The sequence below is a fragment of the Dendrobates tinctorius genome, unplaced genomic scaffold (assembly GCF_039654945.1).
Source record: "Dendrobates tinctorius isolate UK_male_01 unplaced genomic scaffold, ASM3965494v1 ptg000203l, whole genome shotgun sequence".
Classification (NCBI taxonomy): domain Eukaryota; kingdom Metazoa; phylum Chordata; class Amphibia; order Anura; family Dendrobatidae; genus Dendrobates; species Dendrobates tinctorius.
In genome coordinates, this window is record NW_027361870.1 from 14,004,164 (window position 1) to 14,017,835 (window position 13,672).

At 44.7% G+C, this 13,672-nt stretch overlaps 1 protein-coding gene across 4 annotated transcripts in view; it reads right to left on the reverse strand.

Annotated features, from left to right (window-relative positions):
• The window catches only part of LOC141057281 (serine palmitoyltransferase 3-like), a 165,436-nt gene that overhangs the window by 21,633 nt on the left and 130,131 nt on the right, over nucleotides 1-13,672 (reverse strand). For all 4 annotated transcript variants that reach the window (XM_073553823.1, XM_073553825.1, XM_073553824.1 and 1 more), the window contains exons 9-10: nucleotides 1,661-1,787; nucleotides 785-920 (exon numbers count right to left, since the gene is read on the reverse strand). In XM_073553823.1, coding sequence (XP_073409924.1) covers nucleotides 785-920; nucleotides 1,661-1,787 — 263 coding nt within the window. The remainder of the gene's footprint in view (nucleotides 1-784; nucleotides 921-1,660; nucleotides 1,788-13,672) is intronic.

Sequence of the window (13,672 nt, forward strand, 5' to 3'; positions counted from 1 at the left end):
GAAAGGGGTTAAATGTGAACACTCCTGGTTGGGTGTTCATCTACTGGATTGGGTGTAGTGGAAGAACTGTTGGTCGCTATTATAGTATTTTTCTGTGGTGAAATTGATGCGACTTTGGTGGTGTCTGCCAATAATTTTTGGAAATGTGAACACTCCTGGTTGGGTCTCCTTCATGCGTGTTGACTGTAGCAGTAGGCCTTCAAAACAGTCAGGCCTCCACTTCCTTGGACTCAACTTCTCTCGTTGCTATTCTTAAATTTTTCTGACAATTGTAGTCTACAAAACTGATATTTGTGCCACCTGAGTGTGGCTCAGCATGAAAGCAGGTAGAGGTGTTGCATGTGGTATCAGGGCTCCCAGCAAAGGGGCCCTACACCGATCTGTCACCCACCTCGTCTTATTGTGACGTTCAATTGAAAGCTGTAAATACTGTCCCAGACCCCGATACCTCATGCCTGGCTGATTGCTGCAGTGCCATGCTAAAATCTGTACTGTGGGTGAATTGAGGCCACTTTCCTGGTGTCTGCCCCTCATTTGATGTGTTTTGGCCACATTTGGGGCCATTATAAGGTGCTGTGCATGCATTTGCCTTTGCCTCCCATTGACGTGAATGGCAGTAATGTTCAGCGAATATTCAGCGAATTAGTCAGCGAATATTGCAAATTCTTTGATCATAATCCGAACCGAACACTGAAATATTCGCTCATCTCTTGTTATGTATTATTATGTCCCATAATGAGCTGATCATTGGGAGCTTAGTTTACTTATTACATGTAGTACTTACCCTACTTTGCTTGGCATGTACATGAGCACAGGGACAACAGGCGAGTCTTCATTCCCATAAGTGATTAAATTCATGTCATGTAATTTCTGTCTGAAGTATCTGGTGTTCTCTGCAAGTTGACTCACTCTTTGCTGGCCTATGGGGTTTACAGCCATCATTACCATAAAATACATTAACAAAAAAATTCTACAGCCCAGTATATGTTATGCTCTTTACATTGCATTGCGGCGGTGTATATCACAATGGGTTTCCAAGTCCCCATCCTGGTGATGGGTGCAGGTCCACACCAATCTAACAGTTATTACTTCTTCAGTGGATAGCTGATAACTTATGAGCCCCACTAAGGCTAAATGCAGATAAGTGTATTTTTTTTGTCAACCGAGAAAATCAGATCAACTATGCAAATGACATTCTGATTAATCTCTGATCAGACTTTGATCAGAGTGTGATTATAGTGTGATCCAATTCTCTTGGATGAGGAGAAGATGGAGAAAAAAAATTCTCCATCTTCTCCATTCTGTCAGTCCATGGAAACCCGACTACACTCATATGTTGTTCGAGTGAAGTCCGATATGTTACATGGACTGATTAACTTGCATGGCTGAGTGAAATCAAGCATGCAGTAGCTTTTTTCCCTGAAATGGCTTTGTCTGAGGAAAAAACTGGACATGTGGATGGCCCCATAGCGTAACATTGGTCTGGGTCTTGCCCGATGTTTTTTCGGATGGCACTGGGACCAATAATACAGTCGTCTGCACCTGCCCTTAGAACTAGTGAATTCTCACTGTCTCACTGCAAATATGGTAGAGCTCGATAAATAATGAGTAGTAAAGAAAAACATCCATATAAAAAGCAGAAAAACAAATAATGCGGTACCTATCCGTGTTTCGTCACGTCCCATGATGCACTTTATGACCTTTATAATCTGCTCAGCTATTGGTGGAGACATAGATGCTGCATAAAATGCGCTGTACGAGTGGTTTCGTAAGTGATCCACAAGATCCTAGAGATGAAATTCCATTCACAGAATTATTTTGCATTTATGTTCTTTGTTGGGCTACTTATTAATAACATCCATCATAAAATATCTACTATAAATACTATGCCCATTGGGGTATGTCATACACGTATGTATAGATGAGTTAAGGCGGAGTCACACTCGCGAGGAATACGGGCGCGTGAGAGGCGCAAAAAACACGCATTACACACGGACAAATGATTTTCAATGGGGTCACTTGCACCAGGCGTATATTTCTCATCCGTATCCTATGCTCCGTGCCAATCGCAGCATGCTGCGATTGTCAGCGTACTACGCCCGTAGTACGCCAATGCAAGTCAATGGGTGCGCAAAAAATACGGATTACACACCGAACACACGTGTGACCTGCGAGCAATACGCAGGTCTTTTGGCTGGTGACAGGAAATGGGCCAATCCATCATCAGGAAGCCTAGACATGCAAATGAGCTCAAAAAGCACTCCAGACATCCAGGAAGTACACCTCCACGGAGTACAGCAGCAGCATGGCGTCCACATATATTAATGTTGAGATGCTCATTGTGCTGGTGCAGGAGCGTCCCGAAATATGGGACCCACGCGATGCAAATTATGCATCTGTCGCCAGATGTACCATGACTTTGGTGACAGACCACGTGATGAGCAGCATAAAATTCGTAAGTGCAACCATAAAAACATCATTAACCTTAGCGCGCGCTTAAAAATGATTCTACAATCAGCACCCCCCTTCCTGGGCATGTAGTTTTCTTAGCCTCATGAGGCCGTTACATTGGATGTGACACGTGGCTTCACACAGCCATAATTAGGGGTTAGGCCACAAGCTCCTCATCCTCCTAGCCAATAAAATTAGTTTCAGTGTAGCTAATGAGACCCTGTGTATCGGCCCAATTACATATGCCACCATGGGTAGAAAGCACACCCCAGAAGGCCCCATGCCTAGACTACTGTTAGAAAATGTGACCTCTCAAATATGTGATTTTGACAATCTTTCCTGTCACATTGCAGTGGAAGATGTGATGAAACGCTGGTAAAGCATCCGGGACCAGTTCCGCCGGGAACGCCAGCAGCGGTCCAGGAGTGGGGATGCTGGGCATGTGAAGAGAAAATATATATACTATGACCGGCTGAACTTCCTCGCCCCAATTATGGCTCTGAGACCATAAGTACATAGCTCACATCACATTACACAAATACATTACACAAATACTTTACAGGGACAAAAATATTGATGTATTTTTGCCTCTGTTCTATTTCATAACAGAACTCAATCCAACCTTATGGATCGAGGAACGGCCTCAGAGGCAGAGCCCATTATAGATCCTGTAGGGGATGAGGTGGCTGGCCCATCTTCTCCCCCTACAAGAAGGATGGCTGAAGATGAGGCATCACAAGACCACACAATGGCTGCCCTACACATCACACCACCAGGACGGTCTGCTGCTGCCACCTCACCCATCCTGGAAGAGCCGGGCAACTTGAGCAGCAGCCCAACTGCCCAGATCAGGTCCTCCCCACAGGCTGCTGTAGCATCACGGCGAACAAGAAGAAGGCGCCAGGTCACTCTTCAAGAGAGCAGGACCAATGTGGACACAGGGGTGCTAAATTATTTGTCCAGAGTAACAACAGATGATGGTGAGGAGGCCTATGCACGTAGCCTCACCCTTTATCTCCGTGCCCTTACCCGTGAGGTCAGGCTCCGTATTAGGGGATGTATTCAGATCCTGCTTGATGCAAGCACTACCCTAATACCCCATATGAGGTTTTTGAATTTCTGGAGAGGTGGCAGCTCTCACCACGAAATTTAATGCGCATGAGACCATCTACACAGATGCTTGCTCAAGCAGGGTCTGAACAGCCCCTAATACGTGGGCCAACACCTCAACCCCTTCCTCCCCCTACCCAACCGTCTATACCGCAGCACCAAATGTCTTCCTCAACCCAACCCCACCAATATGGCCACTTGTACCCACCCAGTGTTGGAGGCTGGTCCCAACCTGGTTCGGGACGATCTGGCTATCTTGGTGTGTATGAGCAACGGGCCTACCAGAGCCAACAAGAAGCCCCTCACCATCATCAGTACTCTGGCCAGTATCCCCAACAGTCCCAGGAGGCTGGACAATTCCAGCATCATGGGCAACAGTATGGCCCCACACAGGGCGATGTTGGCCACAATGTCCAGCAGCACCCACAGGCTGTTCTTCCACGTTCCCCTTCCCCAACATATGAGGATTTATGATTCTGATGGTTGGAGATGTCCAGTCAGATGTAACTGGTGCTCCTAATCTAAATGTAAAAACAGGTGTTCTCCTTCACCAACATTTATAATATAATTTAACATTCACATTTTTAAACAATGTTTTCCAAACATATGAAACAATCCATCATGACAGGCAACGCTACCTCACGCCTTTCAGACAGATATTACATGTGTGTAGAAAAGAGAATCTTTAAATGCGCTATGCTGTGAACTGAAAGGATGAAAATACACTACTCACTTGCTAACGCATAGGAAAGGCGTGCTCGCCTTAGTTAAGTAGTCACCTTTTTTGTTAGCAATCTCTAGTACAAAATTTCTAGGCGACAAGCATTCAGAATAACCCACTTTCTCTATGTCTTAACAAGTGAGTTTTGTATTTTCATCCTTTCTGGTATAGTATGCTTAAATATTGTCTGGTCTACAGACAGGTAATATCTGTGTGAAAGCTGTGAGGGAGCCTTGCCTGTCATGGTGGAATCTTTCTATGTTTGGCTAACATTATGTGGAAATGTGAGTGTTATCTCGTTGCCTTTATTTTGGTGATGGAGCTCACCTTTTGTTGGCAAATCTAGGTTAATCTAGTGATGCAGCAATGTTTTTTTTGCCTAATGTTTGTGGCTGTTTTGTTCTGTAATGTTCATTTTACAACAAGTTAAAGAAGGCACAAAGGGTCATTTTGGCCATTGCCAAATTTGTCTTATGGCAAAATTATGTTTGCCTTTAAGCGAAAAAAAAAAAAAAAAGGCAAAACTAAATATTTGTCTACTCTACTTAACGTCTCTGTGTGATTTTTCACAATCCCTCCCAAATACTAACAGACACCAACCAATGCACTGAAACACTCATAGAATCATAAAGGCTTGAGTAATATATATTTTGACACACTTAAAGCAAAAAATTATAACATAGACACAGCATGCTCTTGCCAAGAAGTTGCCCCCTCAGGTGAGATAAAGTAATTAGTGAAAATATCACGCACTTTGAGGCCAGAGAGCGGTCTACGTTGAGGGTTCATAGGTGGTCTCACCCTGCGCACATTGTCCGGCCTACGCACAACACCATCAGAGGAGGAACAATCATGTATCCTGGTGAAGTTATGCAGAACAACACAGGCTTTCACAACTTCATTCACATTTTGCTCACTCAACTGAATGGCAGACTGGAGTACTCGCCATTTGGCACAAAGAATCCCAAAGGAACACTCCACCAGTCGCCTAGCACGTGATAGGCGCAAGTTAAAAATTCTGCGCCTGTGGTAAAGGTTGCGCCGGGGATATGGCCTCATGACATTGCGCGATAACTGAAAGGCCTCATCTGCCACAAGGACATAAGAGACTGATTGCTCGGGGGAGCCTGATAGCTGGCGTGGTGGTGGTAGATCCCACTGGTTGGTGCGTAGCCGCCGAGCCATTATGGAAGTATTGAAGACTCTAGAGTCTCCTGTCCTTCCATAGGCCCCAATGTCAACAATTATAAACTTGTATTGAGGGTCGGCCAGAGCCAACAATACAACAGAAAAGTATTGTTTATAATTGAAGAATTGGGAGCCTGAGTTCGGCGGCTTACGCACCCTGATATGTTTGCCATCCAGGGCCCCAATACAATTTTGAAACTGGCAGTCCTCCTCAAACTCCCTTGATATCCTTAACCAGTCTTCCATCCTGGGCTCGGGCATGACCACTTGATGGAGTCTTGTCCAGATTTGTGCACATGTAGACCTCACTATGTCTGAAATGGTTGATTTTCCTATGAGAAACTCATGGTGGAGGGCGGCATAAGACAGGCCAGTGGACAGGAAGCTGTAGAACAACAGAAATAGTAAAGTTTAGAATGGCTAAAGTAAAAAAAAAATCAGTTACATGCCGACCAAACTCGTTAGGAAATGATAGAGAAGAACACACACATATTTGGTGGCACAATGACTAAGTGATATGCTGGACATATTAGATGTAACATTCTGCTGTGTCAGGTGATTCATATTTGGAGTAAGATGATGGCATTCAACTTTGTCCAAGAAGGCCAAAAAACATAATTTAGCACACACATTAGGAATATAGAGAATGTGGTTGTGTAGTACATACCGTATTGTGAGTAGAAGTCGCTCCTCTGCAGATATGGCTTTGCGCATCCATGTGTCCTGAAAGGTTATCCTAGGGCGCACTGTCTCCAAGAGTCGATCAAATGTGGCAATGCTCATGCGACAGTACTGGTAAAATTTATCCGGATGCTCCCGCAGAGAAGAATAGAGGCGGTGAAAATGCCCTCTTGTGAGTCGTTGCCTCAAAAGTGGATGGACCCACATGCGTCTCCTCCTCCGCGGATCCACTATCACAGGATATGGTTGCCCAAAGCGCCGTGACAAAAGCCAGGTAAAGAGAACCTGCTCAGTTGTATTGAATCGCAGACCCTCTGCCATGCTGCACAAAGAACACCAACACACCTCGTGAAAGCAAGGTGACAAATGTACAGAATGTAGGCATCCACCTGTTTCTGAGTGTCTAAATAGGGTGCAGGCTAATGATTTAAATTGTTTGCATGCCTCAAAACCGTTAAATGTCCATTTTGCAAGGCTGCGAGAAAATCTCGCCATACGGATTGCATACGGATGCCACACGGATTACATACGGATGCACACATGCGCAAAATACGCAACCTCACCTTGCTTACGGATGACCTACGGAGCACTATTTAGTGGTCATTCATCCGTATTACGCAAGTAAACTACGGACCGTATTTTGCGCAGGTTAGTGTGACTCCAGCCTTAGAATAGAGAACTGATGATTCAGCAGCAGCTTTCTGATGTCCACGATTATTAATGGTTTATAATGATTGTAGAAATAAGCCAATGAACACTGTGTAGATTTATCAGAATAATTTTAGGACAACACTCCTAATATGCCTGGTTTAATAAATACTTGTATCGCTTATAAAAAAAATAAATAGAAAAAAAACCAATTCTGGCTAATCTTTATTAGAGCTCTGAATTTTTCCTCCTGGAAATGTCTGATTAACTCTTTAGCAATACAGTCATTATTTTTTGTATTCCATTATTTCCTTTCTGCCTTTCAACATCTGAACGTTTTTATTTCTCCATCTACACAGCCGTAATCAGAGGTTTTATTTTTTGTGGGACAATTTGTATTTTTGATTGGCACCTTTCAATTTACCATACAATGGGGAAAAATAATTCAAATAATTAAAAAAAAGAGCTCCCCCCCCAAATCCTTTTATCATATTATGAGAGCCATAAACTTTTTAATATTGGGTTTATAGCAAAATGCAGCATCTTACAGTTCCAGCAAAGTGGAAGGGATTTTTAGAAATCTCACACCCACTGCGCTTCTTTTTAACACTGCGTAAACTGACCTTCAGTGCGTGTTTTAAATCCGCAACATGTAACTTTCTCCTGCGGGTATGCTGAATTTTCTGTCAGGGATTTCCCTATAGACTTCCATTAAGTGCGGAAATTCCGCAGGTAATAAACGCACATGTGTTTTTAATGTGTTTCCGCAGCGAAAACACATAAAAACGCATGTAATCTGCACTTGAGGCCGGGGTCTCACTTGCGAGTGTGATGCGAGAAACTTGCGCAAGTCTCTCGCATAAATACCCGGCACTCAAGACCGGAATGTGCGGCTGCATAGAAATACATACAGCTGCACACTTCGGTCTGAATGCCGGCTGCTGCCGGGTATTGATGCGAGAGACTTGCGCAGGTTTCTCGCATCACACTCACAAGCAGGGGCTGGCTAGCACTTTTCAGCCTGGGGGCAATCACAAGGCAGTGGCCCTCCAGTTGTGGTTGCTTACTACAGAGCTATGGGAGCAGAACCGAGCTTACTACAGAGATATGAGAGCAGAACAGAGCTTACTACAGAGATATGGGAGCAGAACAGAGCTTACTGCAAAGATATGGGAGCAGAACCAAGCTTACTACAGAAGTACAGGAACAGAACGGAGCTTGCTACAGAGATATGGGAACAGAACGGAGCTTACTATAGAGCTATGGGAGTAGAACTAAGCTTACTACAGAGATATAGATCAGAATGGAGAATACTCCAGAGATATGAGAGCAGAACGGAGCGCACTACAGATATATGGGTGCAAAGCTGAGCTTACTACTGAGATATGAGAGCAGAACTGAGCTTACTACAGCGGTATGGGAGCAGAACCAAGCTTATTACAAAGATAAGGGAGCAGAACCGAGCTTCCTACAGAGATTTGGAGCAGAACCAAGCTTACCACAGAGATTTGGGAGCAGAACCAAGCTTACTACAGAGATATGGGAGCAGAACCAAGCTTACCACAGAGATATGGGAGCAGAACCAAGCTTACCGCAGAGCTATGGGAGCAGAACCAAGCTTACTACGGAGATATGGGAACAGAACTGAGCTTACTGCAGAGATATGGGAGCAGAACGGAGCTTACTACAGAGATAAGGGAACAGAACCAAGCTTACTACAGAGATATGGGAGCAGAACGGAGCTTACCACAGAGATATGGGAACAGAACCAAGCTTACTACAGAGATATGGGAGCAGAACCAAGCTTACTACAGAGATATGGGAGCAGAACGGAGCTTACTCCAGAGATATGGGAACAGAACCAAGCTTACTACAGAGATATGGGAGCAGAACCAAGCTTACTACAGAGATATGGGAGCAGAACCAAGCTTACTACAGAGATATCGGAGCAGAACCGAGCTTGCTGCAGAGATATGGGAGCAGAATCGAGCTTACTACAGAGATATGGGAACAGAACCGAGCTTACTACAGAGATATGGGAGCAGAACCGAGCTTATTACAGAGATATGGGAGCAGAACCAAGCTTACTACAGAGATATGGGAGCAGAACCAAGCTTACTACAGAGATATCGGAGCAGAACCAAGCTTACTACAGATATGGGAGCAGAACCGAGCTTACTGCAAAGATATGGGAGCAGAACCGAGCTTACTACAGAAATATAGGAGCAATACGGAGCTTACTACAGAGATATGGTAGCAGAATGGAGCTTACTACAGAGATATGGGAGCAGAATAGAGCTTACTACAGAGATATGGGAGCAAAACGGAGCTTACTATAGAGCTATGGGAGCAGACCTGAGCTTACTACAGAAATATGGGAGCAGAACCAAGCTTACCACAGAAGTATAGGAGCAGAGCGGAGCTTACTACAGAGATATGGGAACAGAACGGAGCTTACTATAGAGATATGTGAGCAGAACTGAGCTTGCTACAGAGATATAGGAGCAGAACCAAGCTTACTACAGAAGTATAGGAGCAGAACGGAATTTACTACAGCGATATGGGAGGAGAACCAAGTTTACTACAGAGATATGGGAGCAGAACCAAGCCCTAAGAAAAAAATAATGGAACCTGAGTGCCCCTATCAAAGCTAACAATGTCCCCATTTATAACAAATAATGTCCTCTGAGTGCCCACAAAGCTCTGAATATACAGAATGATGGCCCTACATACCAAAAAAACAAAATACAATGGTCCCTGTTATGAATGAGTCACCGTAGGAGGCAAAAACAGAAATACAAGCTAAGTCCAGAAAACCAGAGAAGTTGGCAACTATCAGATTGCAGACCCCTGAACCTATCAACACAACTAGCAGTAGCCGTGGGGGGTTCCTACGATGCCCTAGACCCCTCGATCACAGCCGGAGAAATACATAGGCCTAAAGAAAGAAAGCGGAAATCTAAACTGCCCCAGAGCAGACCCCAAAGCAATAGGCAGCCCCCAACATATAATGACGGTGAAGCAAGATGAAAATACTAACACAGACAGAAAGATAGACTGAGCAAAGACGGGGCCCAAAACTACCTAGATAGGAAAGGACAGGAAGGCTGCTGTCTGCAATCTGCCAAAACCCTATCAGAGACATAAGCCAACAAGCTGATATGAAAAAGGCCCTGAATCAGCTAGGCTTCAAAAACTAAATCAGCACTCAGGTATTTTCAGAAGACAGAGCTAAATGAATTCAGCACACCCCAGCAGGGAATGCTAGAAATCCAGAAAAACAAAGCAAAACAAAGTCAAAGCACAAAAGCAAAAGGCCGAGCAGCAAACTTAGCTTTAGAGGAGCAGGAATTCAGACTGGTCTCCAAGGATCCCACAGAGAAATCACCCGCAGGGCAGAAGGGCGTCGGCAGCCTTATATCCAGTCAGTAACTCCACTCAGCCAGTCATCATCATCAGCCTCAGGTGTTTGATAATCAGGCTCACTACCTTTCTTTACCAGAAGAGGGAGTTCCTCGGGCCTCAGTAATGAAGGGGAAAATGAACTCACAACAGTACCTCCCCCTTGAGGAGGGGTCACCGAACCCTCAACTACGCCACCAGGGCGATCAGGGTGAGCCCGATGAAAGGCACGCACCAATCTTTTGGCATGAATTTATGGAACACATTATGGATTTTAAATGTGACAGGAAGAGCCAAACGAAAAGAGACCGGATTAATAATCTCCACAATCTTGTAAGGTCCAATAAATCTAGGCTTAAACTTAGGAGAAGCCACCTTCATAGCAATATGTTTTGATGATAACCACACCATATCACCAACCTTAAACTGAGGACCAATGGTCCTATGTCGGTTGGAAAACCGCTGGGCCTTTTCCTGGGAGAGAGATAACTTATCCACCACTTGGTCCCAGATCTGGTGCATTCTCTCCACCACAGTGTCAACACCTGGGCAGGCAGAGGGCTCCACCTGCCCTGAAGAAAATCGAGGATGAAACCCAAAGTTACAAAAAAAAGGTGACATCAAAGTGGCAGAACTAGCTCTATTATTTAAAGCAAATTCGGCCAAGGGCAAAAATGAAACCCAATCATCCTGATCAGCAGAAATAAAACATCTCAAATATGACTCCAAGGTCTGGTTTGTTCTCTCTGTCTGCCCATTGGTCTGAGGGTGAAAAGCAGAGGAGAAGGACAACTGAATTCCCAGCCTGGAACAGAAAGTTCTCCAAAATCTAGACACAAACTGGACTCCTCTGTCAGATACAATGTTCTCAGGAATCCCGTGCAAACGAACCACCTGTTGTAAAAACAGGGGCACCAACTCAGAGGAAGATGGCAACTTAGGGAGTGGTACAAGATGAACCATCTTAGAGAACCTATCACAAATCACCCAAATAACAGTCATCCTCTGAGAGACAGGCATATCAGAGATGAAATCCATTGAAATATGGGTCCATGGCCTCTTGGGGACAGGCAAAGGCATCAACAACCCACTAGAGCGAGAACACGATTTAGACCGGGAGCACGTTCCACAGGACTGCACAAAATTCCTGACATCACGAGACAAGGAGGGCCACCAAAAAAACCGACTCACCAGATCTCTAGTACCAAAAATACCTGGATGACCAACCAAAGCAGAGCAATGAACTTCAGACATCACTCTCTTCTTCCACTGGTCAGGAACATACAACTTTCCACTGGGACAACGCTCAGGTTTGTCCTCCTGGAACTCTTCCAGAGCACGTCTCAAATCGGGCGAGATGGCAGAAAGAACTACCCCTTCGCCTAAGATGGTAGCAGGCTTGGTCACCACAGGAGAATCAGCAAAGAAGCTCCTATAGAGGGCGTCTGCCTTGACATTCTTTGTTCCAGGAAGAAAAGAAACCACAAAATCAAAACGTGTAAAAAACAAGGCCCACCTAGCCTGTCTAGGGTTCAAGCGCTTAGCCGACTCTAGGTAAATCAAATTCTTGTGGTCAGTGAGGACCACGACTTGATGCTTAGCTCCCTCCAACCAATGTCTCCACTCCTCAAATGCCCATTTCATGGCCAACAGTTCCCTATTCCCCTCATCATAGTTACGTTCAGATGGAGAAAACTTTCGGGAAAAGAAAGCACAGGGATTCATTTTAGATGTTACAGGATCCTTTTGGGACAAAACAGCTCCTGCACCAATCTCAGAAGCATCCACCTCTACCTGGAATGGAAGTGAGACATCAGGTTGCCGCAAAACCGGGGCGGAGGTGAATCTTCGCTTCAGCTCCTGAAAGGAAGAAACAACCTCCGGAGACCAATTCAACACATCAGCACCCTTCTTAGTCAAATCAGTCAATGGCTTGGCAATACTAGAAAATTTTGCTATAAATTTCCGATAAAAATTAGCAAAACCCAAAAACTTCTGGAGGGCCTTCAAAGAAGTGGGCTGAACCCAATCGTAAATGGCCTGTACCTTGGCCGGGTCCATTTCAATAGTTGACGGGGACAAAATAAATCCCAAAAAAGAAATCCTCTGTACTCCAAAAAGGCATTTAGATCCTTTGACATACAGGGAATTCTCCCTCAAGATCCGGAACACAGTCCGAATATGTTCCACATGAGAATCCCAATCCTTGGAGAAGATCAAAATATCATCCAGATAGATAATCAAAAATTTATCGACAAAATCTCGGAAAATATCGTTCATGAAGCACTGGAAGACAGAAGGGGCATTAGTGAGCCCAAAAGGCATCACCAGGTACTCAAAATGTCCCTCCGGAGTATTAAACGCCGTCTTCCATTCATCCCCATGCTTAATGCGAATAAGATTATACGCCCCCCTGAGGTCAAGCTTGGTAAACCAGCAAGCACCTTTAACTCTGGAGAATAGATCAGAAATCAGGGGTAACGGATACTGATATTTAACAGTAATTTTGTTGAGGGCACGATAATCAATACAAGGTCTTAATGATCCATCCTTTTTGGCTACAAAAAAAAACCCGGCACCTAAGGGTGACGAGGATGGTCTAATATGACCCTTCTCCAACGCCTCCTTAATATAGGATCGCATAGCCTCGTGCTCGGGTACAGATAAATTGAAGAGCAGACCCTTGGGAAATTTACACCCCGGGCTCAGTTCAATTGCACAGTCATAACTCCTATGAGGAGGCAGAGACGCAGACTCATTCTCACTAAATACATCATAAAAGTCCGCCAAATAGTCAGGAACATCATGCGACTGAGGAGAGGTGGAAAACACCGGAGCCTCACTAAAGGCACACCGACAACCCCAACTCACCACAGACACAGATTTCCAATCCAAAACTGGATTATGAATCTGTAACCAGGGAAACCCCAGAACAATGGTATCATGCAGATTATGCAACACCAAAAATCTGCAATTTTCTTGATGGTCTGGGGCGACCCGCATTACCACCTGGGTCCAAAACTGGGGTTTATTTTTAGCCAAAGGAGTAGCATCAATCCCCCTCAAAGGGATAGGCGTCTGCAGAGGTGTCATCGGAAATCCACAACGTTTAGCAAAATCCAAGTCCATTAGGTTTAGGGCTGCTCCCGAATCCACAAAAGCCTTGGCGGAAAATGTGGACAGGGAGCAGATCAGAGTAATAGCCAGAAGAAACTTAGGTTGAACACCCCCAACAGAAAACGTGTGTGCAAAGCGTTTCTCTCGTTTAGGACAGACAGAAATAATATGCGAGGCATCTCCACAGAAAAAACACAACTTATTACGCCTTCTGAACTCCTGATGCTGCTCTCTGGAAAAAACTCTATCACATTGCATAGGTTCAGACATTTGTTCAACAGGTGGCAACACCTCTCGTGCAGCTTTGCGTTTGCGCAAACGCCGATCAACCTGAATGGCTAATGACATAGAATC